The 24,780-nt window shown below is 41.1% G+C and overlaps 3 protein-coding genes across 5 annotated transcripts in view; all 3 read left to right on the top strand.

The window, feature by feature from the left end:
- The window catches only part of Tok (tolloid-like protein 1 tolkin), a 75,658-nt gene extending 69,007 nt beyond the window's left edge, over positions 1–6,651 (top strand). Inside the window, exons 10-15 of the mRNA XM_076830405.1 lie at positions 135–257; positions 342–660; positions 825–1,116; positions 2,278–2,491; positions 2,989–3,239; positions 3,832–6,651. Coding sequence (XP_076686520.1) covers positions 135–257; positions 342–660; positions 825–1,116; positions 2,278–2,491; positions 2,989–3,239; positions 3,832–4,002 — 1,370 coding nt within the window. The 3' untranslated portion in view covers positions 4,003–6,651. The remainder of the gene's footprint in view (positions 1–134; positions 258–341; positions 661–824; positions 1,117–2,277; positions 2,492–2,988; positions 3,240–3,831) is intronic.
- A 3,056-nt stretch (positions 6,652–9,707) lies between these two features.
- LOC143378592 (tubulin alpha-1 chain) lies at positions 9,708–11,842 on the top strand. Its single transcript, XM_076830428.1, has 3 exons — positions 9,708–9,864; positions 10,340–10,562; positions 10,654–11,842. Exons 1-3 carry the CDS (start codon positions 9,862–9,864, stop codon positions 11,778–11,780), a joined length of 1,353 nt encoding a protein of 450 aa, XP_076686543.1. The 5' UTR covers positions 9,708–9,861; the 3' UTR covers positions 11,781–11,842.
- A 151-nt stretch (positions 11,843–11,993) lies between these two features.
- The window catches only part of LOC143378583 (klarsicht protein), a 147,221-nt gene continuing 134,434 nt past the window's right edge, over positions 11,994–24,780 (top strand). Inside the window, exons 1-6 of one of the 3 annotated variants that reach the window (XM_076830401.1) lie at positions 11,994–13,212; positions 14,464–14,590; positions 14,792–14,921; positions 15,001–15,165; positions 15,311–15,512; positions 15,605–15,729. In XM_076830401.1, the coding sequence (XP_076686516.1) occupies positions 13,185–13,212; positions 14,464–14,590; positions 14,792–14,921; positions 15,001–15,165; positions 15,311–15,512; positions 15,605–15,729 (777 nt within the window). In that variant the 5' untranslated portion in view covers positions 11,994–13,184. Of the gene's footprint in view, positions 13,213–13,477; positions 13,617–13,865; positions 14,002–14,463; positions 14,591–14,791; positions 14,922–15,000; positions 15,166–15,310; positions 15,513–15,604; positions 15,730–24,780 lie in introns of those variants that run through there. The other 2 variants (XM_076830402.1, XM_076830403.1) reach the window with 2 other exon arrangements.

The following is a 24,780-nucleotide window of genomic DNA, read 5'->3' as shown; positions in this document are numbered from 1 at the left end:
GCTTAATTTTTCAAACCGTCACAGTGGACTGACCCCTTAAGGGAACTCCCTCCACATACCTACCACTTAGTAAACCGCGTATCAATTACTTAGAGCAGAAGCAAAAATTAAAATTGTTTTACTAAACATTTCAGAATTCGACGAGTGTGTTCTGACCGAGCACGGCTGCGAACACGATTGCATCAACACTTTAGGTGGATTTGAGTGCTCCTGTAAACCAGGCTACGAATTACATTCCGATGGGAAGCATTGCGAAGGTAAATCAACAGGGCACCATCCTCCCCCTTGTATCTACTCTTGATCGACCTCTGCCAATTAAAATTTGCGTGAATTCACATTAGACGCCTGCGGGGGAGTGTTCGAAGACAGCAACGGAACCATCACGAGCCCCTCGTTTCCGGTAACTTACCCCGGAAATAAAGACTGCGTCTGGGAAATCATAGCCCCCCCGCAATACCGCATCACGTTAAATTTCACGCACTTCGATCTGGAAGGAAACAATGCCCGGCAGCAGGAGTGTGAATACGACTCTGTCGAAGTGAGCAGCAAGCTTGGAGACGACATTTTGAGGAAACACGGGATTTTCTGTGGCTCGAGAGTGCCGCCGCTAATTACGTCCGAGGGGAACTTCATGAAAGTCACATTCACGTCTGATAACAGGTAATCTGTTCAACTACACCGAAGTATTTCTATCGAATCGCAGAGTAGCTTCCAGATGTTCGGGCGCGTAATATTTCTCAAAGGATGTCACCTCGAGGAGGACTAAGAACTCTTTCTTTTATTCTGGTAGTTTATATTCACGTTTCCTTCCTCCCGTGTTACAGTATTCAGAAAACAGGCTTCGCAGCGGTTTTCTTTACGGACATGGACGAATGCGCGAACAATAACGGTGGCTGCCAACACGAGTGCAGGAACACAATAGGCTCTTATCAATGTTCATGTCACAACGGTTTCACGCTCCATGAAAATGGACACGATTGCAAAGAGGGTGGCTGCAAGTACGAAATCGCCGCGCCTATGGGCACCATCACGTCACCGAACTACCCCGATTATTACCCTGGCCTCAAGGATTGCGTTTGGCACTTTGTCACCAAGCCTGGACACCGCATCAAATTGGTTAGTAATCCCTGATAATTATTAAAGAAGATTATTAGAATATCTCTGGACCTAGTACGCTTCTTTTTCAGTCGCTAATTCTAACGTTACATAGGGTAGATGCACCATTTGTGGCCACTTTAAGGGGAGGTTCCGGTCTAAAAGTCGATTTTTTTTTTATTTCATTTTTCGAATGTTCAACCTTTTAGGAATGCGCGTTTAAAAGGATTTACTGAAATTCTTAAAATTCCCGAAGTTATAGGCATTTGGGTAGCGGCAAGTACATGGGTAACCCCCGGCCACTCGGCACTTACGTAAAACTTTAAACGCGTTTTTCTCGAAACAGTGTTCTCAAAACGGTGGGACCAGTATTTCCAAAAGTTATTATCGGATTCGACTGAAACTTTTTTTATTTTGAAGAATATACTTCTGGCTAGGGGGAATACTAGAAAAAATACAAAAAATTGAAAATTTGTAATTTTCAAAGGCGTTGAAAGGATGAAAACTATAGGGAAAAAGTGATTTCAAACTTCAAGTGTCGTTATTTCCTAAAAAAATGTCATTTTTGTAATTTTTTCTGGTTTCTCCCCTAGCCAGAAGTATATTCTTCAAAATAAAAAAAAGTTTCAGTCGAATTGGATAATAACTTTTGTAGATACAGGTCCCCTCGATTTGAATCAATTTTTTGACGCCTTGACTTTAACGACGCTCCAGTGCCGTCTGCATTGATTAATTATAAAACAAAAAATATATTTCTGTAGCTTAGGACATCCTTAATACAATGCAAAAAGTCCCATTAAATTATACATAGTAGTTTTCCTTTAATTAATTCCTAAATATCACCTACTTTGTTGGGCTCTAGACCGGAAGGTCCCCTTAAGGTATTGTACCAGTTTCGGCGACTTCTTAAAAAATATAATAGTTTCCTGTGTAAGCAATAAATGTAACCTTATATTTCTGGCGGTATACTAAACAAAGTATATGTGATATGAAATTCTCCACATAATAATGATCTGCAAGCAATTTAAAAATAAGATAATTATGCACATGGCCTAAAACAGTGCAATGACCAGAAACGGTACATCCACCCTACCTACTCAATTATTTAGCTCTCGTGATAGAGCTCTCGATAGTATACACGTGAATAAATTTCGAATCGTAAATAACTTGGTCATTTCCCAGGTGTTCAAAGTCTTCGAGATGGAATCCCATCAAGAATGCGCTTACGATCATATTGCCATTTACGACGGTGATTCCCCGGACAGCCATATCCTTGGCAAATTCTGTGGCACTAAAGAACCTCATCCCATCCTCGCGACTGGAAATCAAATGTACATGGTGTTTAAAAGCGACGCCTCCGTCCAAAGGAAAGGCTTCCTTGCAACTCATAGTACAGGTAAGAAGATTGAACTTTCAAACATAAATAGAAAGAAAATTGTTGATTTCAAAATATATAACTGCACAAATGATTCAGCCTATATTTAATAATTATTCAAAATGAAACCGCTGATTTAATCTCGGAAACTGTCAGTTACAAAGGAAATTTAAATAATACTCTACACGCGCCCCTTGTTCTTCAAATATTATATTCTCGACGTTATTAGAAAAATTACTTATTATATTTTTAATAGATCTTTGTTACAATATAGGTTCGTATACTTCCACTTTCATCTCGCCTTCAGGGCGAAGTAAAATCTTAGTAAAATCCTCGGTAAAATCTCGTTTGGCCATCAGAGTCGCATGCAGACCACCCCATGCGCTACCCTTAATTCGCAATAAATTCTAAAGGTGTTAATTTCACGGTGTTAATCACTGGGAAATATGAAATGCTAGATTCAGTTAGATAATGCACAGCGGCCAGCGGAATTTCTCTCAGGCAATTATGTTCCGCAGCTTGTGGCGGCCACCTGATTGCAACGGACGAAGTGAAGCATTTGTACTCGCACGCGAAGTATGGCTATCACAATTACGACCACAGGACGGACTGCGATTGGTCGATCGAGGCACCACCCGGCAAAAATGTGCATCTGACCTTCCTCATGTTCCAACTCGAGTCGGAGAGCGAATGCAACTATGACTTTGTCGAAGTCTACTCCGGCTTGGACACATCGGGACCTCCGTACGGACGGTATTGTGGAAATAGCGTAAGTGCACTTTCAATTTTCATTATCTACTTTCGCATCATCGAATTGATTATCGATGGCACGCGGAATATAGAATGTAAATTACTACTTGTATCGTAACAACTTGCAATCGTTCGTGGTGAAGGGGTGAAAAGAGCCCCTAAAGTTGGGGGTCGAAAACATATTTTCTGGAATATCTCGAGAATCATTAGACAAAATTTGTTCTTTTAAAGTGTGAGTTTTTTAAATACTAATTCAACCCCTGTTCAGTTTTTAGAAAATTTCAAAAAATATGTTTTCGACTCCCAACATTAGGAGCTCTTTTCACCCCTCCCAGCTGGGCGATTGCCGCTAACAAAAAGTACGTGTCAAATATTTTTCACTACTCTGCAAGTCTGCAGAGTCTCGTCAAAATCTGCGAGAGCGGGTTCGATGTGTTCCCTTGTAAGTAGTAGAAATCTGAGGAAAGTCCTAAATCAGTATTTCAACTACAAATACAACTACAAAAGTTACATAAATTATTTTCAACGAAGAGCGCGATTAGAACCCTCTTTGGACACCCCGTCCCACCACCACTCTCTCCAATTTAACACCGCATTCAATTATCCTCTAGAACACGACCGACTTCATCTCGATGAACGAGGCGCTTCTAGTGCGATTCAGAACCGACGACACAATATCGAACAAGGGTTTCATGGCGCTTTTCGTGGCCGTCGACCGGCAGGACAGCGGCGAGAACTACGGCAGCTCAGAGGACGAGGACGTTGACGAAGAGAATCTCTGATCCGTGGCCGGCCTCGCCAATCGACTGGGCTACGGATTCTACATCGGTTCGCTATTGCAAAGTAACGATCAAAGTGAGAACGAATAATCCAGACGAACGTTCAGCGTTCGAGGGGATCGTGGCCCTAACACACGTGGATCCTGCTCGATCGTCGAGGCCGTGAATCTCATTCTTTCGCTAGTACACCCATACGACGCGAACCGCCTAAAGCCAAGCTGAACAATAACCGAGCGGATTAACTGGAGGGGAGCCGGTAGAGTTTCCCCAAGTTAATCGCGAGTTTCCCGCGGCAGGGATAATTTATTCCCCATCAGTGAAGCGTTTAGCTGACAGCTCTCCATTCGGATTAGCATGTACGACCCCGAAGTACGGCCTACCAACGGGCCAATCGTGCCATTGTATGTTTAGGTAGAACGCATTGTACTGTTAAAACTCTATGTTTCAACCCCGGCGGAGCAGCGCGCTCTGTTCCAGGAGAAAGGGCGGAAAGAACGAGGCTGCCGAAGCTACATAATCCCCGCGACCCGTCGCGGGCTTAGCATCGACGCGGAATCGCTAGAAGCGATCGATACGAATAAGAAGGCATGAAATGTCGACGGGGGAGGGGATTCCAATCGACGTTGCTCTCTCAAACACTGCCCTGCAAATCGTACGTTCTAAAAGGTCACTTTCCTCTCGACCGTGCGCACCCTCGCACCCCGGCTCTTTCTTCTACGATCAGTGCTTCTGTAACGTTGGAACGACGAAAGGAACAATGTTTCAAATCTGACGACGCCCAGGCGATTATCGATGGAAACCTTCCGAACGGCAACTTGTGCAAATACTTGGGTAATCTAGATGTAAATTTAGAGATAGAGCTGATCGATCCTAAGTGTCGGCGATAGAAATTTTAAGGCGAACCTCGGGCGAGCTACGTCCCGATCGAACTATCCCCGGCGAACGTGCGTGCTCGAGGCTCTCGCCAGGACGTTTATTGTACATAGATAAAATTTTAGATGTAGACGTCGTGCCGTTTTATACGTAGTCATAGGATCGACGAGCGATCAGATGTTTCGGTATCGAGTGGACTCTACGACAGTTCCCGACCTTGTATGTACCTTCGACTGTATTTCTCGGCAGAATAGTACATAATGACAATATACAGGATACCCCGTTTTAATCGATCCACGCAAATACCGGGGAAATTATTAGCGGCGTCCAGAAGCTGTAAAAAAGGAGTACAGGATCGCATTCGAAAAGATGGACCATGATATTCCTATATCCGCAACACCTCTATCTATGGAAACATTGCATTCAACGCGGAATATTTCCCTTATCATCGACACTGTTATAGTTTCGATCCTACTTGCGTAAATCGATTAGAATGGACCGTTCTATATAAAGCAGGAACCCGTTGTAGAATACAATTGTTCGAATCAGGAGGATTAACAGATTGTGTCGCTAAGTTAACCGATTAGAAGGTAATGATTAACCCTCGTACAACGAATGCAGGGTCATTTTCATCCAACTCTGACAAAGTCGATCACGATGTTGCATTTTTTATGGCAATGGCAAATATAGTGTGAGATGCCTAAATTGCAGTAACATTATTTGTGGAAATTATACAGGAGGTACACCTATTTTATGTATCAATTTAAGTGAATATTTTTTTATGTATTTTTTTTATTACCTATTTAGGTACGTGGGATTAATTCGATTTATATTCAATTTTTTCGCGAAACCCGTTTACCATAGAAACGTTGCTACGGGTCAAACTGACCCAGCATTCGCCTTACGCGACCGTATCCACCATTCGTCTTCCGAGGGTTAATAAAATAAAAAAGGAAGCATTGATATATTATAAGTAAACAGTAAAAAGTCGCAATGATTTCATCATAGCTTGTCCACTTGTTGAAAATACGATTTAAGTATTGGAGATTTTTTAACAAGCGGCTACATAGCAAGGAGATATATTTCCTAGATCATATCGCGATAGTGAATTAATTTGGAAGAGTAAATCAAGCCACGCCTGATTTCGAGAGTGTGCCCTTCCAAGTTCGTGTCTTCAACAAAGAAAGGAAACGTTGTTCTTTGTATATTGTATTCGTAAAATCACGCGCTTGCGTGCAACCTTATATCGCATAAGAAAACCCATACTTACAAGCAAAGGTATCGTTGGAAAATGAATGCAATTCGAGCGTAACGCCTGGTTTCGAAATTTTGAAATTCTTGATATCCCTTGTACGTAACGCACTGCCTCGTGTACGTTTCTTATAACGATACACGGAAACTTGTTCTCGAAAGCGTTGTACCTCTACTTTCGCTTTATTTTCTTTTGAAATTGCACCGTAATGCGAATGCGCATTGTATCAACCGAAAAGAAAATAATTTTCTAAGGAGCTTGCGAAAAGGATTTCGATTTGTTTGTAAGTATGCGTATGTACACCGGAGGTGGATGCGTGAGCGTGTTGCGTGTGTGTGTCTGTGTGCGTGCGAGTGCACGCATAAAGTTAGTCTTTTAAAAAATCATACACCTGAGATACACGTATAATAATAATATCTTATCTATTGAACGGATGATAAGAGCAATATTAAGCGCCGCGTCAAGTTCCTTTTTGTAAATTATATGTGATTTATTTGTTCTCAGAAATACACGTTATAGGCACTCTATTACATTACTAAGCAAGTATACATACATGTACAAGTGACGGACGCGTTTCTTCTATAAAAAAAAAATTGTCCCTTTACCCGAGCATTCTCCCTGATCAAATAATATACGCTTTTGTTGTGGCTACTCTTTCTCGGTGCACGTTAGGAGGCTTAGATTCGGATGACGCAGAGATAATAAAATATGGAAAACAACAAGCAACCCACGCGCAATCGGAACAAGCATGATTTGTTCCAGTAGGTGATGCATGGTTATATAAAACTGAGCATTACGGATCATTAAACGTTACAGGGTCTGGATTAATTTCTTCTCCATATTCATGTCTGATAGCACTACGGTAAATTAAGGTCTTGGAGAATTAGGTTGCCGGGAATTAAGTTTGCAGTCGTTTTCGACCTACGCGAATATGTTAACTTCGATACAAGGAGACTCGCGACTTCAGCTAACTATATTCGGTAAAGGAGATCGTTACAAATGCAAGGACAATGAGGCGCGTGGTCGCCGTGTTACATCATCGCTAGTATTTACGGTTGTACGGGTATTGCCTGTATTAATATCGAGGATCAACTTTCATAGTCACGCTTGACACCGGCATCTCTGCAGAAATCTTAATATATAAAGTAGAACCTAGTTTGTGTGTTTGTCTGTCGCCTAAAAAAAATTGGACGGTAAACTCTGGGGTCACGAAATGTGCTCCAGATCATTATGCCTAGCTAATCCAGATGAATGTGACTATTTTCACAAAAAAAAATAAATAAATGAATTTTTTTTATAAAATCAGTATTTAAATTTCGGGTGAAACCGAGTAGTAAAGCTAGTTGTAGAATATTCAACTGTGTGCAATTGTGTCTATGTAAAACTTTCATCAACATTTGTCAGCCTGGAACAATTGTTTAAGCAGGTCAAGGTGTACAAAACTTATTTGTCTGCCCAAGAAGTTGTAGTGAATTTGTAAGAACATATGCGGTAGGTTTGAGGATTGTGGACAGGGCCGGCGGAACCCATTATGCAAGTTAAAAAACTTACATATATCGCACGGTTAGTAATAAAAGAATCCAACTCCCACATAAACAAAATGTAAATGTAATTCTTTTTTATATTGTACTCCGTAAAGGAAAAACATTAAATAGAAAACCGGTACAAAAATTTGGGGGCGCTAAAAATTTTCTTGCATAAGGGCGCCAACCATCCTCGCGCCGGCCCTGATTGTGGAAGTCCTGCTTAAAACGTGGCTATTAAATGTTAGTCCTTCTATTCGAAAGAATAACACTGCACAAAAGAATCCTGTAGCTCTCTCTCTCTCTCTGAGGTGCACGCAATTATATGCGAGCAAACCGCTGCACAGATGAGTTATTTTCAACTGTAACGGTCTGTACCCCACCCTGCAGATCTTCCTGAGGAATGATCACCACGGTTTACCGCTTTCCTTACTCGAGATCCGACCGTCTGTGACCAATTTTAGAAAAAGTGAGCGGCCGAGTGGCGCATGCGTTCTCTTATGGCAACTCTCATCCTTCCTTGGCACCTCACCATCACGAAAAGCCTTTGAATAAGCCAAGGAAGCGAAAAAGGTACGTATATCTGTCGATCGAAAGATTTATTGGGTCGTTTTGTAAGACTTTTCCTGCTTCCTGTTATAAATCCCGAAGGAATCGACTAATTTTCACGCACAACAAATTAAACAAAAGATGGGAGGACATCGTGAAAGATTTTATTTACATCCTACGTTTTTTTTTTAATAACATTTATGAGAAAAGGTTAAAACTTTATCTGGGCGAAAATGTTTGTGTTAAATTTGAGAATTGATTTGTCCATTGATTTTATGACATTTCACAGAATAAACGAATAATTTCGTACGGAATTAGTAGGACGTTTTTAATAAGAAGACATTGGAAGTACTGTTTAGTGGTGGATAGGTTTTCGCGATTATTATATAGATGTACTTTGCAAATAGGCACGCAGCTGTGCAACGTCTATTCTTAGCCAATGGGCAAGTTCAACGCCCATAAGCAATCGCGAGTAGTTTTGCAACTAAGAATAAGTCCTGTTCTTTTGCATTGCTGTGCCGTGAAGAACAAAATTCTGTGCCTGCTCAAAGAGTTTACAGAGTTCTCTGCGAACGCACTTCCTTTGTTAAAAGAAATTGGGAAACATAATTATGCCCAAAACAGAAGTTTCTTTGTTAAAAGAAAATATTAAGAGAATACTGTTCATGAAAAGGATGATAATTCTGCAAGGCCTACATCATGAGAAAGATTCAAGTATGTACTACTTCATACCACGCAACTTTCTCTCATCTGCAACGTGAAACTCTGATGACAAGAATTCCACGACTCACTATACGGGAATGATGCATCCACAAACAAAAATGTTTCCAACATACATTTCAATAATCTCCATTTAGGGATCCCTAACCAAATTAAAATATAGTTACCTAGAAGATCTCCTTTGAAAATTATATTTCTATACGAGTATAGTGATCGCTGCTAGAATCTTACTAATTACGGATCACGTTTCTGCGACCCACCCAGTCTCGATAATTAATTTGTTAATTGGGTCGTACTCATATTATTTTGTATACTTATGTATATCTGTAGATAGAACACGCATCCCTCGGCATTATCACACGATTCCTAGCGTAATCTATTTAACATGACTTCCAAAATGCCCTGGAATATCTGCTACAATGTATGTAAAAGGTTGCAGTTTGGACAAACGTTAGCGTACGTCCTGCTGTGTCGCACACGTACGTTCGATTCACACCCTGAATAAATTACGACTGCATCGCGCTGTTTCAGCAGAAGCGTTTCATATCGAAACAATCGTTACCGAGTCAACGAACAGGTCGTTACATGCCAATTTCCATGCTGCACACGGGCGAAATTTGTAAAATCAATAAAATAAATGTCGCATGACAGAAACAAGGTACTATATTTTGCGAGTAGCTAACATGCGTGAAGGCGTTGTGGCGTGCTGCGGCTGATCGTCGACCAATCCGGGACTGGGATGAGCTCACTAGCGGCCAATGAGCGTGCGCTGAAAGAGTCGATAGTCAGGGGTATAAAAGCATGTCGCCTGGCGTCCCTCGCGCATTAATCGTTTGGTGTTCGATCGAGCGTTGTGCGTGTTTGATAGCAGTAGCTCCATTACTTGCTCCAACTATCAACTGCCGATTTCCCACGAGAACGTGAAACACTTCTTCAGACTTCAAAATGGTAAGGGAATAAATCTTGAGAATATCGCCTTCGGGACGAACCCGAAAAGTCGATAAAACTTAGCGCGTCGGCTCGAGAAGGCGACGGCTGCACCGGCCGGCTCCGCCCTTTTCGCAATCACCACGCATTTGACATCTCGATTTCGTTAAAACGTAGCTGAATCGTGTATATTTCGGGCCAGATATCATTATCTGTTTCTTTCGAAAAGGTATTAGCTGTGGAAAATAGGTTGATATCCCCGAATGTGGAAACGTGATATTTCGTGGTTTGGCGTGGGGCGGGGGAAAGTGCGCGTCGTTTTTGCTGACGCGATCGATACTTCAAATAATCTGATTTTCGCTGCGTTTTCTGTTAAATATATGCAGTAACTGGTCTGTTTTCTGCCTAAATAGCTATGATTTATTGTTTTACGTGATACATAGGTAAAATTTTCGATAAAATCTGCAGGTGGTAAAATCGATGTCCTTTTTTCCAGCGTGAATGTATCTCAATCCACGTTGGTCAGGCTGGAGTCCAGATCGGTAATGCCTGTTGGGAGTTGTATTGCCTGGAACATGGCATCCAGCCTGATGGTCAGATGCCATCAGACAAAACAATTGGGGGAGGCGACGACAGTTTCAATACTTTCTTCAGTGAAACGGGTGCCGGAAAACACGTTCCCAGAGCTGTTTTCATTGACTTAGAGCCTACAGTAGTCGGTATGTAATTCGTATCTGATTTGGTTTAATATTTTACGTCGGTACTGCTGTTTTATGAAATTCCTCATTTTCCAAATGTTCTTACCTTCAGACGAGGTTCGCACTGGCACGTATCGTCAGTTGTTCCACCCAGAACAGTTGATCACAGGCAAAGAAGATGCTGCGAACAACTATGCTCGAGGTCATTACACGATCGGCAAAGAGATTGTCGATCTTGTTCTGGACCGCATTCGCAAGCTTGCCGATCAATGCACAGGACTCCAGGGTTTCCTCATCTTCCACTCCTTCGGAGGTGGCACTGGTTCTGGCTTCACGTCGTTGTTGATGGAACGCCTCTCCGTGGATTATGGAAAGAAGTCTAAGCTGGAATTCGCCATTTACCCTGCGCCTCAAGTCTCCACCGCTGTGGTCGAACCCTACAACTCTATTCTCACCACCCATACCACTCTAGAACATTCCGATTGCGCGTTCATGGTCGACAACGAGGCTATCTACGATATCTGTCGCCGTAACTTGGACATCGAGAGGCCGACGTACACGAATCTGAACCGGCTGATCGGTCAAATCGTTTCGTCGATCACCGCTTCGCTTCGCTTCGACGGCGCCCTTAACGTTGACTTGACGGAATTCCAGACTAACTTGGTACCTTACCCGAGAATTCATTTCCCCTTGGTGACCTACGCGCCGGTTATCTCCGCGGAGAAGGCCTACCACGAGCAGCTCTCTGTCGCGGAGATCACGAATGCCTGCTTCGAGCCAGCCAATCAAATGGTAAAATGCGATCCGCGTCACGGGAAGTACATGGCTTGTTGCATGCTGTACAGAGGAGACGTTGTCCCCAAGGACGTTAACGCGGCTATCGCCACTATAAAGACAAAGCGCACCATCCAGTTCGTCGACTGGTGTCCTACTGGATTCAAGGTTGGCATTAACTACCAACCGCCCACTGTGGTGCCAGGCGGCGACCTTGCCAAAGTGCAGCGAGCTGTCTGCATGTTATCAAATACTACCGCCATCGCAGAGGCTTGGGCTCGCCTCGATCACAAGTTCGACCTGATGTACGCGAAGAGAGCATTCGTGCACTGGTATGTCGGCGAGGGTATGGAGGAAGGTGAGTTCTCCGAGGCACGCGAGGATCTTGCTGCCCTGGAGAAGGACTACGAGGAGGTTGGAATGGATTCCGCGGAAGGCGAAGGAGAGGGAGCCGAAGAATACTAGACTGACCCTCATCGCGATTTTTCCATGACGGACATCATGAAATAAATGAGCGGATTTGCAAATGTTACTCTTTTATGGTACCTTACCACCTATCCTTTGCACGTTTTCTTAAATGACTATCTTACTTTTGCGCGGAATATTTAATCCTTTTGTGTCGGTTGATGGGGGCATGCGCGGTGAACCGTTTATAAATATTCAGTAGATAGAAATTGTAAAAAATATATTCCCACGAAGCATGCACCTTACCGTTCAAAGGATTAAATGATTCGATGGTTGTTTTCAGTTAGCAATTCCGAATATTTTAAAAATACTTGAATTTAGATTATAAATGAATGAAAATTCTTAATCGGTATCAATTAAAGTGAATAGAAGTGTAAATGAAATTGATATGAAATTTAAAAAATGAGTTTTTAATGAGGTCATGGTAAAAAAAAGTGCATTTAATTCACTACTTAAACTTGATAGTTCCTTTACTTAACGGTTTTCAAATGGTAATGTAAATCAACTGTCCAAGGACATTAAAGAAGTTACAGTCGTATATGGTAATGACACATTCTGATACTGATTCATAGATGCGTCCTTAAAAATTGCATAACTATTAAATGTCAGAGGAGAAAGAGAGATATGTGGAAACTTAAGAACGCGGAAATTTGTGGTTTTATGGGCGTTATCAATACTCGTTAATCGACAAACAAGTCGTCATAAAGTTGCTGTAACATTTCTATTTATTGCATACAATTTACAAAGTTTTTGCAAAAATTGATATATCATACGTATTACGAAAGGAATAAAATCCCTTAAAGAAGTCATGGGTAAACCAAAATGCGTCACTTTCATAAGGCACATTTTGCCACCACTCTCTTGTTCTATTTTATAGGACCGTAAAGTGACGCCTGTTAACATTACGTTCTTAAATTTTTCTTCATTTTTCAAATACCGGTCCCGTTCTATCCGAGTAGTTTGAGCGTGTCATCTCGAGCAGTCCAACAGCCTCCCGATCGAAATACATTTAAAAAAGTGAGCGTAACGCGTATGGCACGCCCGCAACGCGCCAGGCCCTTTATCTAATAATTTGTCGCGGCCATTTCTGTTCTCTTATTGCGGCAGCAGGAATATCTCTTCTAATTCCGTTCCACCTCGGTTTATTACACGCCGGTTCGCTCTGCTCTGCACCCAATAACAAGAATAGATATCTTACTGAGAATCCGCCATGAGTCGTGGCTCCTTACACTTGTCGCGCGCGCGCATGCGCAGTATGACAGTGCACGTCGGTGCGTATCGGTGTGCACGGAGTGGTGTGTAAGGCGGTATTTTGTTAGGAAAAAATTGGCGGACTCGTTGCATTAAGAATCGTGCGAATGTTACAGGCGAGCAATTAAGAGTGCGTCCGAATGGATCGTCCGTATGCCCGGGATTGCGACGAGTAACATGAGTGAGTGAATGCGATAATGAAGTTTTCAGTAACGTTTCCCTCGGGAAACAATGTAAAAACCATTGCTCGAGCATCGATGCATCGAGGCCCGTGCGTCGATGCATAATGTACATCCGATGAAATATGTTCGAAGTACTACACGGTCGGGCAAGTGGCTCGAGGGACAGGTGTATCGATATCCGCGGTGTATCGATATATTGTTTGCATATCTACTTGCAAGGCAAGAGGCTGGCGCCTCGAAGGTGTATGCAGTGGAGTGCAGCCCCTCCAACTCGAGTTCTCGTTACAACGTTCTCCGGTTTCCTCAATCACGTTTTTTCCCTCGTGCGCTGAATAATGTATTCGAAGTGGGGCCGTTCCGAAGAATGCTAACTTTATTTCATGACTACTTACGATAAGAATGAGTGAGTATTCCGGTGGGGCGACGCGAATCACTTCGAACAAGTTCACAAAACTCTCCTCTACGCTTATCTCGTAACTTAAGCCGGATTCTATAGGAGACTTGTATTCCCGATAAAACCTTACACATTTCGCCACTTTGTCTGCACGGAATACGTGTGTATACAACTCGTACACGTTCACGCTCCAAATGTGTCTCTGCACGTGTGTTCGATCAATGTGTTCGAGATAACAGAGGCTGGAAAAGCTTCATATGTCGTGTCGCGTCTAATGCAATCTAGCTGATTGCATTTTTTTCCACCTAGGAATTTGGAAAAATTACCGCGACCTGGCCCTGTTAAATACTTGTTTGGTACTTCTCCGCGCATGGGATGTAACACGTTCCACTTGGTAGGTGAATTGTGTAAAAAAACTACGTATTGTTTAGTGCCAAAGCAGAACAAAGTATCTTTCGGAGCAATGGTTTTTAGGTTATCTCTTTATCTCTTTTGTTGTTCCTTTGTAAATTTAAATATAACTGAGTACAGCTACTTTCGTTTTCTAATACATGTAAGGACCAATAAATGAATATGTTCATTGAATTTTCTCTAGCATCAGAATCTTGTACAGTGGTGTCTGTGTAATAAATCAGATATATAATTTTCAATTGTAAATTACTATTAGTGTTTGAAATATATTCCTTTTGTCCGATGCTTCTGTGTATATGTTCGTATGTATATAATATATGTTTTCTGCAAATCGTTTCTTACGAATTTAAGTCTACGGATATATCGTGTTGACAGTAGAAGTGTTTGTGTTATTTATATGTGGCGAGTTTTTGTAGCTTTTTTAAATTTGATCTTTGTATTACAGACCACTGCAAAGCCATGAAGATGAGCTTCTCCTTATCTTCGCTCCAGCCGCTCGGCCAAGGCTTGGAAAAGCATGGCCAGGCGGGGATAGCGATAGAAAGGCCATACAACAGTCTCACAAAAAAACGGTTCGTTCTATGCTTCGCACCTACTCCACATAATTCAAACTATACCAGTTCTTATCTGTACGCCGTCATAAATGCACGGCGAATCGTATCTTCCGTTAAGCAGACAATCTAACACATTTTGTACTAGTCTCGTGAAATACATTGCCCAAAATGCCTTAATGTGTGAAAAACTAAACTGCGAAACTTTTATGAATAATGTAGGAAAGATCCAAAGCAATTTCACAATCAGCGGTTGTGGGCGAATCGTGAAGACTGCAAAGATGACTTCTGGGCAGCGATACGATCTAATTATGATTATATTATGGACACTAATTTAATAGATAGTTGTAAGGTACGTATCTCACTGTGCGCGCGATTTAATCAAGTATGAAGCGTACGTTGTATGTAACTTTTACTGTCGACGTTAATAGGAAGCTAATGGAGAATTAATGTGGGATGAGACTGATGTATCTACACAATCGTGGAGTTTAAAAGAAGTTAGTAGTCAATTTTCAGAGCTGTATTCATGGCTCAGGGTTCTTCAGGAATTGGTTTACTCCAAAGAAGAGAATCTGCTAGACAAAAGTCTGCGTGCGGTATGTATAATTTGGATACGTTAAATACATCTTTTTTTATATGAGATGGAAGCTTGTTTACATTATCGTGAATATGAAATAAGAAATAATTCATACTGATGATAATCGTGTTAGCTAAGCAATAATCGTGAAATGTGTACGCCAGGCTCACATGGAGGAGCTGCGACGTAGGGCGTATAGAAGAAAGTTATTTAATGAACAAGCTGGAAAATTAGTGTCACGTGCCCCTGCTTTGAAAGATGAAGTGGCGTGGCGTGTTGACCATTTGAATGCAAAATGGGATTTAGTAGAACAAATTATGGCACCTGTCGAGCGGCCTGTATCCAATCAACAGGATATAACAGCAGGTAATTGCCTCTAATGATAATAAAATACTACCATCTCGAGCGCCGATTCTAAACTCGAATGTTTTGTAAAATAAAAAATATGTCCGTTACAGATTTCGAGCATGAAGTGAAGTGTTTGCGGAAGTGGCTACGTGAAATGGAGTCTCATCTTCAACCTTTAAGTTTCCAGATAGACTGGACGTTAGCAGAATTGGAGGAGAAAGCAGTGGAGCATATGGTGAGTGGCACAAAAAATAATTGTCTATAGTAGCTGGAAAACTTACTTGATGCTAAGCAATACATTTATAGTAGTTACTTAAATTCTAATACTTCTCAAAGCAAAGATGTTTTCAAAATCAAGTTCAGATTTTTCTCATTCGATATATTTAGTAAACGTTTGCCGAATTGAAAATAAACAATTACATAGGTGTTAATTGCGATATTCAGTTACAAATGAAATTACGTAAAAGAGGAGAAAATCTACAATAGGAGGAAAGGAAGGCGCGCAAGTAAACTCTGAAAGAAAAAAGTCGAATACGAATCGATACTACAAATATATGCTTTCCGTTTACAAAGCCGGATATGTCTCTTTATTGTTAACGGAAACGGCCGACAGCTGACAGTTTAACAGACGTACAGGATGAACGCCGGCAATAGTAAATAATTACGTTTAGCATGCTTGGAATATACGTAACTGGTACAGATCTATCAAAGCAATTCAAGAAACTGAACGATACTCCCATCTAAAGTGGGTGTAACTTTTAAATGATCGTGCATTAGTACCTGGTGATTCTCGTCGCGGTTCCCTTTTTGCAATGGTGCAACGCTAGTCGAAGATAGCAGAGTGAGTTACACTTTCGTTGAGACCAGACGATACAGCACGCGTTCAGTTTCAGCACGATTGTCTTTCCACTCCTTGCTGTGCGATCAGGTGGGCGTCGAGAACCCGACTCGTTCGTGTTGGTTCTGTATCTTTCTACCCAGTCCTCTGTCATCTTCTTTCTCTCCTTTTCTCCCTCCTCAATCGCATCTCAGCACAAAATATGATACGTACAGGGCTTTACAATCATATGCATGACTATAGTATTGTGTGGTATAACATGGAGATCATCTTAAGTACACTTGGCTTCGACTTCTTCCTGTACTATTCGTTTTACAGATTGAAAGCTAGTTATTCTTGGTGCTCCAAAATTTGGGAATAATTTCTAATTGTATTTGCACAGAACATTGTAGGATTTTTTTTACTACATCGCCGAATGGACAAGCTCACAGTGCGTAGCGAATTCGAAGTAAGACGTAAGTCCTTCTTAGAGGAGGTACCGAGAGCCACACGTAATTAATGGCTGATTAAGTAGAGTAATATATTAATGACACGATATTTCATGTTTGGTAATTTATCATTTTATTGAACGACGATTCCATAATGTATCCATGTATCGAACTGTTTTTCTAAACTTTCCAGCGTACTTGTTACGTGCAGCGGTCTATTAAAATGATTACACCGCATGTAATCTTGTTATTCGCAATGCTGTTTATATACCTGGCGCCATCCATCGGATCAAATTATTCATTCAATTTCTAATTGCAAATAACATGCAAATTGCACCTGATTGAGTAATCGACGAATAGACTTTACCTAATCATGTAAGAGTACATTATCATACGCGAATATTATGACTCAATTTTGTTTACTGAATCTACTATCTTAAAATGGTCGCTAGACTTGGTAGTAACTTTTTTTTGTTGGTACCGTTGCTCGCTGATCACCTTTTAACGCGAGCAAACGCGTTAAAAATAGTTTCGGAGTAAATCAGTTGCTACAAATCGGAGTGCCGGTGATCTAAATCTTTTAATTAACGCCACTTTCATATTCGACTGTTTTGGAATTTCAACATCGTTCCAGCGTTAAATCGACGATCGATAAAAACAAGCGGAAGCTCTGACCGAATAAATGTAAATTTAGCTCTCTAAGCTGGCGCGAATAAATTTGTTTATGTCTAGTTCGTTGCTCTCTAACAAGACTCTCTAACATGTGGCACGCGTGTTTGTTTTAAGCAAATTCCGTGGGATCGGCCGGGTATTCTAAAACTCGGCCACGTTCGCCGTTTCGAGCGTCGTGGGCTTTATGGTCATTCTATAAATTGATCCCAATTCTCGTGTGTATAAAAAAGAAACAGTGAAGGTTAAAACGTGCCTCGACGACGTGGAGTTGTTGGTTGCGCAATGATCTTCCCGTGGTGCTTCAGTGAAAGCTGTTAAAGGGCTCCATACACAGATCCAGTCTAACTTTTAAATCATCAGACGAGTTTCTTTGTCAGAAGGCGAAGGTGACGTAAATATTGACTTAAATTTAACAGTAATCCATAAGTGATAAATAGTATGATGGATTGAGTAATAAGGTAACGTCCATCTCACTTCATTTTTGGAATGTTTCATCATTCACGAACAAACTCCACAACTTCAATTTCCCATTAATATGCCAGCAGCAATATCAATTGGGCCTAGTTATGCAGAAAGCTACCAAGTAGTAAATTTAATTTGAATATATTAACTGTTAAAGAAAAGTAGCTTTATTTCCATTGAGTATATTTTATTTCTTGTTATCGTTTTACAGTGTTTTTTAATCGGTTATTCAATAGTGAGTAGTATAATTAATATTATTTTTAATTTTCAGTAGCTTTCGTTTTTCAAGCCTAAAATGGAACTATGGATTGGTAGTTTAATAATTGTTTAATGTAAGAGTTGTTCTATGGCTTGGGGATTTTTTTGCAAAATAAAGATCACAGAATTATGGGAATCGTAGGTACTGCGTTTAACTAATTTTTTGTTCTTCCGAGGGTTGGTAGGTTTCTGCATAACAAGGCCTAATTCTGCTTGGTAATTCAAGCTTTCTGAATGAATTTTAAAAAGAATTTATTCGACAGCCTAGTAATTAACTTATCGAGAGCTTACCATCTCGACGATTTCCATCATCTTTCACTTTACTGCTTGCTAAACGTCTTGTAATGTATTATTCAGTGACTCTATAGTAAATAGTAGATTTTTCGAGTGTTATCCGAGGATCGAAGCCAGGCCCGTCAGTTTCCCCACTCGCCATTCATTCATACACTTATCACTGCATCTATCGTTGCATCTATCAAAACTGTGCGGTGCCCTAGTATTAAATCCGAAGTGAAGGTGATTAATTTCTCGTGAGCACAGTTCCTCAGATTCAATAGAAAATAAAAGGAAAGCCAGTAATAAGACCTCACAAGCAGAACGGAATTGCTGATAGTAACAACGTCGGAAAGAAAGCAACGGCAAGGGCACAATAATGATATATGCACGGGAACCCGTAATTTATATTGCGTCCTGTATCGTTGCACGTCGGTCGTATTACCGTTGTTCGATCTATAGAATCTCCAATGCGCTAATGAAGATTGATGGCGATACTTGTGCCGCTCATTCAACATACGCAGCATCTGACCCTTCTTTGACAACGAAGAAGAATGTCCCTCGTGGAACATATGTTGCAGGCCACTCATTGATATTTGTACATAATGGACGTTTCATTGGGAACTAATGCAGGGTTGACATTAACGATCAATCGGACGGCGCAAATGTTGTAGATGATGGGGCACTGTGCAACATAGGGAACGCACATTAATACAGTAGAGCGTCAATTATCCGAGCTGCTTGGGACCGAGGTGGTTCGGAAATTCGAATTGTTCGGATAATGAAGCATGCGTGTACTTTACACAGTTTGTAATTATAGGAATTACACCTAAAATTACTTGTTAAATACAGGACTACTACTGCGTTAATTTATATTACGCAAAAGTCGATCAATCAATCAATCGGTACCGCTGCACTGATTCGAAGAAGTGGTGGGGATAGCGATGATGCAGCACTGGTTCGGTTAATCGAGGTTCGGATAATATCGACGCTCTACTGGTTTTGATCTTATTTCGAGTTTTTCAATTTTTAAATTACAATAGCAGCAACTCGAATACCTTCAAAGTATCCGGGTTATTATTCGTTTCCTGTATCGCGAGCCATTTGCACGATTATTTATATTATCCCCATATCTGCACACATCAGCGAACGTTCTTCGCATAAATTTTCTCGCAAGCAAGCTCGCTTGGGTCATAATTGCAATACTGCTTCCATTTCACTTCCTTTATAATTAAGGTATTAACTATGAAGAAAAAAAACGTTTTACTTCCGTTTTTTTTAATGATCTCGAGGTGTTTGTACAGTGTTTCATTTGTTTTTGTTAGCAAAACTGAAATTAACGTTTGAATTATTGAATCTCCACGAGCTCCTTATTCACAAACTTTTACTTTCTTTTACGTCGACGGAATGGATCGGCGATTACCTACTTGTGTAGAATGAAATTTCTCGATAGCGATCTTTTAACCTTTCCCCGCGCGTCATATAAATTACCGTGGCTATCGTATCGAAGAACCAATATTACATTATTATTTGCACACGTCGTTGAAAGGTTTATGCAACGCGCAACGGGAATGGTCTTCGTTTTATCAAACTCTCGATTATACGATCGTTTGCATTCGAACGACGTGAAAGTGTCGTTATTACTATGGGCAATGGAACTGCGCATCATAAATCGTTCTATCCACACCGTAAATCGTTTTGCGCGGGGGTAAGTATTTGTTTCTGAAGGATCGCGTGGAACAGGTATATTCATCAATTTTATTCATTTGCCCGTGTATAAATCAAGTATCGTGAAAACGCTTCGTTATTTATAGGTTCTCATGTCAGTCAAGTTCGTCGCTTACGTTTAATTACTCGAGCTTGGTGAACGATTACCTGCCGCAGGTTCAACATTTTTTAAAAGCAAGACTGTGAAAGACATTTGTATACATAATAGCTGCATCTCCACAATTGTTTTGAATTGATATTAACCCTTAACTGGTATACTGTTTTTGGCAAACGTGGCTGGTACACTGGGGTCGTGGCAGACCCCGAATAAAAAAGGACACAGAAATTTGTAAAGTCGACCCTAGATCAACCTCTATGAATATTTTGTTCTTAGGCAATGTATAAAATAATAGAAACCTAGAAAGTTAAACTATTCTTATAAAATTAATTAGAAAAACAGTTTACAAGCTTAGACAACCAAAAATTTTGCAGCGAACTTTGCGTGCCTGGGGTCATGAGCGACCCCAAGATACCAGTTAAGGGTTAAATACATCGTGATACACTGTGATTGTTAATATCGTAATGAAACTTATTAACCGAATTGAAGTCAAAGTAAAAAATACCGCAGTGCTGCTATTAAAGACGTAAAGAAGTGTATTACACAGAAAGTAACCCTTAAGAAACAAAGTGATCATTTTGCTCGAATCAAGGGGCATTCCTCTCAACACTAGTCACGAAGACTTAATTACGTTTCTTAATGCGCCAATATAAGAAGGGGCGCGCAAGCATCGTTGATAATTATTCCCAGTACCATTCTGCTTGAGTTGGTTCAGCTGAAGGGACGCATATAACAAAAATCATAGAACCTAGCAAGTTATTGACACGCTGCAAGTCGATAGGATTATTTACTTCGCTATGCAACTAGAATGTTAGGTAGCGTTGATGCATCAGTGGAGTCGCCCTGCAATCCAAGGGATTGAATTTCCATGTGATACTCATTCCGTCGATATACAATCGTGTGATACGTGCCTTCGAGTTATTTGTATTTCTTTTACTCTGAAACTGATACGAAACTTCGAACAGAAAAATGGATTGCGACATTGGGCTGTACTTCTGGCGATGCTTTAAGACGCAGTCAAAGATCTTCGATTACTTTCTTCCTAAATACAGCCAATCTAAAAGCGAAAGTTCTATTACTTTTTCTATCGATGCTTTCGCGTCACTTATAACTATTCGACCACTTCGTTGAGAAATATCCACTGACCCTATTTCTGTAGCTCCAAACTGGAGCAGGGAAGTTGCTAGATTTTTAGAGGCTATCATTATTATTAAGTACAGATCAACATGATTTTCCAGCCACTTTCGAATCGATCTTCTGGAACCTCCACAAAATTCCTCAACTTGCAAGAGTTTCTTTAACCACAACATTTAAACGACATCACAAGGATATCAAAATTGTAATCAGAACCTCCTATCAAAAATGTAGAAAATTGTCTCAGACCCATATGCAAATTGAAGAGCAATTACCATCAAGAGGAAGTTCCCAGGTGGACAGTTTCGCTACCCAGGATATTCAATATCGAATGTTTATCGAGCATGAAAGCTGCGCGGTACCTAAATGTCACACGGCCAAGGAATTTCAGACCGCAGAAAAATGGGGTTTCGTACGCGCCAGCCTAGAAGAACGTACTCGAATTTCTGCTGGCTACAGGAGACGATCAGGACGCGTTACGAACAACGGTAGTTGCTACATCTGGAGCAAGCCACGTCTAATTGTTTACCGGGAAGCAGCGAAGTGTCCGCAGGGTGAAGGATCCGTCGTTGGGTACCGCTACCTTGAAAGCAACAGAATCGTTGCTGCGTCGCTCCCAGCTACTGGGTCACTATCACCGAAACGTGCCCGCTCACCGATTTAACCTGTTTTAACGCGTACGTCATGCACGCACGCGTTTAATTAACCCTTCGCGGTTCTTTTTATACTTCGTTTATACACCGACTCACAAAGTCCCACCGCCAAACGGGTCCGTCTTCTTATCTCGACGCTCTATAGATGGCTCTAACCCTCGCTAGACGAATGCAGGGTCTATTTTGACCCAGGGCAAGCATTAAACTAGGTAGAAGAGACCGGCGCAAGTTGGTGCAGATAAATTATCTCGACACTGTGTACACGCAGCTAATAGTATACGAACTTAGTTTAATTATTATTACTTATTTAAACGGGATTAGTCCTTGGTATACAAAATTGTACAATTATAATTATTATACGAGGCATTGGGTATCTGAGGCGATCAGGCGGAGTGAAATAATGGTGTTGTTAATTTGTGGAACAATTCAATATATTTTCGCTGAATACCGTCGAGGACACAGTTCCTGATCACTTAAGAGTAACTCCGCGGGTTTTGAAACGTGTAAAGGAAAAACTTTACCAAATTCAAAAGATTTTTTGTTATTTCAGTAAATCTATGTTTTATCTTTAATTTGGTATTTAAAAAAGTGCACATGTAATAATAATAATTATAAAATGCTTCCTTTGCATTCTTCACTTTCAAAGTTAAATTATAAAATTACTAAATAATTATAAAGTATTTTGAAATTTATACGCATAATTTGGTAGCTCATAGTAAAACGTGTAAAGGTGATTCGAAACTGCTCTCTTTGCATTCTTCACTTTCAAAGTTAAATTATAAAATTTACACGTTTTACTATGAGCTACCAAATTTTGCGTATAAATTTCAAACTACTTCATAATTATTTAGCAATTTGTTAGAATAAGTTTGTATCATAATAAGCTTATTATTTGGTTTATTTTCCTAAACTGATCAGGAATTGGGTTCTGATCAGGGACTTGACGGTACTCGGCGGTACAAAATAGGCAGCCCCGAAGCGTAGATACTGACTCGTGTCTCGTCGCTACCGTATCCTTCCAAAGCGTTTTCTTCCGCCGAAAACGTGGCTAGGCATTAATGCAAAAGTACCGAAATAGAGAGGGTAAGAAGGTTTCCTGGTCGGACGCCGAAGGGAAACGCCCCCAGCTGCAAAGCGACTGTGTTTTATTGTTTTCTGGCATTTGCCATGGTTCGTTCCTTCTCTACCTGGAACACTCCGCTACACACCTATACAAAATTACCTCGGTGTAACACGTGTGATGTGTATGTCAATAAAATTATAGATTAAACTATCAGACCCTGAATCCAATGGCGCGGCCTAGCCATCCGCTGCCCAAGGGTGAAGGCCAGATAAGGGAGTGAAAGTCGTGGCAAAATTTCTTTCGACAGACAGGTGTTACGCCGTGTGTGGACTGCTCAGAGATCCTAACGACGAAATAATTCGTTGAATCTTGATTCGAATCCTTACGCCACGGCGCAGGGAAAATCTAAAAGAGCAACTGCTTATGTGGTTTGTCTGTTTCGCTGTTACGCGGTCGAACGGATCGTGAAATTGATATTCGTGGGTCGTAATCGTACCAGAACGATTTGATGATAACTACTATGCGAAGTAATCGACGATTCAGGACACACTTGGTGTGAAAGACGGAGGGCTTGAGGAATGAAAGTAACGTTTAATTAACGAAAGCGTATATTTTCGTGCTTTCTTGAACTCCTTGGGTGTGCTTCATCCATCAAGGTGTCGTCTTAGATATCGTACGAAGCATTCGAATGAAAAGACTCTACTTTCGCGGTGTCGAGATTATTCAAGCCCCCTGTTCTTCTGCAGCCAGATATCCATCGCGTTACATTTTCGCCAGGCAGCGGCAGAAATTTTTGCTGGTCTCGCTGGTACGAGCATGGAATGTCGGTTTCTTGATTTACGCCCGCGTACGGGCACGTTTAGAATCGTAGCTGCGACCGCGAACGATTTTCGTAGCGCGCACGCAATTTCACCGCGAGACGTTTCGCATTCAGCGCGGTTCGTAATTAATAGACGCGTCGCGTCACGTGGTCTAATTGATCACCCTGCCTTTTCATACACATTATTATGCAAATTTCTCGTCCCGCTATATTTTACACCGGTGAAATTCGCGGCTGTGCCCAACGTTAGACCGATATCTCTTGTGTCCCGTAACGATCTGCCGCGCCTCCAGAAAAACCCTGATCGCTTAATATCCCAGCTATCCCACCACTTTCCAAACGAGATTAACTTCTTGCTATAAATTTCGCGCGCCGCAGCGTGAATTAAGTCGCCACGAAATCTGTAACAGGGGATATTAAGTTTTTACACCTCTGCTGAATTTCTAGTCTCCTAGGTCTTAGAGTGTTATTTCTATCGATAATAAGCTCGAGGCTCGGGTAGATTGAATCAGCGAATGAAAGGATAACGTAGCTTAAGAAGTAAAGATCAGATTATTCTGTCATCTCTTATTATTCAGAGTAAAAAGAACACTGTTTTCAATTTTATTTCTCTTATATATTCCAATAAGTGGAATACGAGCCACATTAGAAGTGCCTGGCAGTCGGTACAAGGTTATTAAATTAAAAGTTCGTTGCAATAACTGAACCCGAGAAGCGTTGACCCTCGTTTGCTCGCAAATGTAGGTCCTTCGATTCATTGACCTTTTCTCAAGATATTCCTCAAAAATAACGGCATTTCAGACATCCGTAGCATGGGATGCAATCAGTACCTTGGGGGCAGATGCTGATCACCCAGAAAG

The sequence above is a fragment of the Andrena cerasifolii genome, chromosome 2 (assembly GCF_050908995.1).
Source record: "Andrena cerasifolii isolate SP2316 chromosome 2, iyAndCera1_principal, whole genome shotgun sequence".
Classification (NCBI taxonomy): Eukaryota; Metazoa; Arthropoda; class Insecta; order Hymenoptera; family Andrenidae; genus Andrena; species Andrena cerasifolii.
Note: the sequence above shows the minus strand (reverse complement) of the source record. Positions and strands in the feature narration are given on the sequence as shown.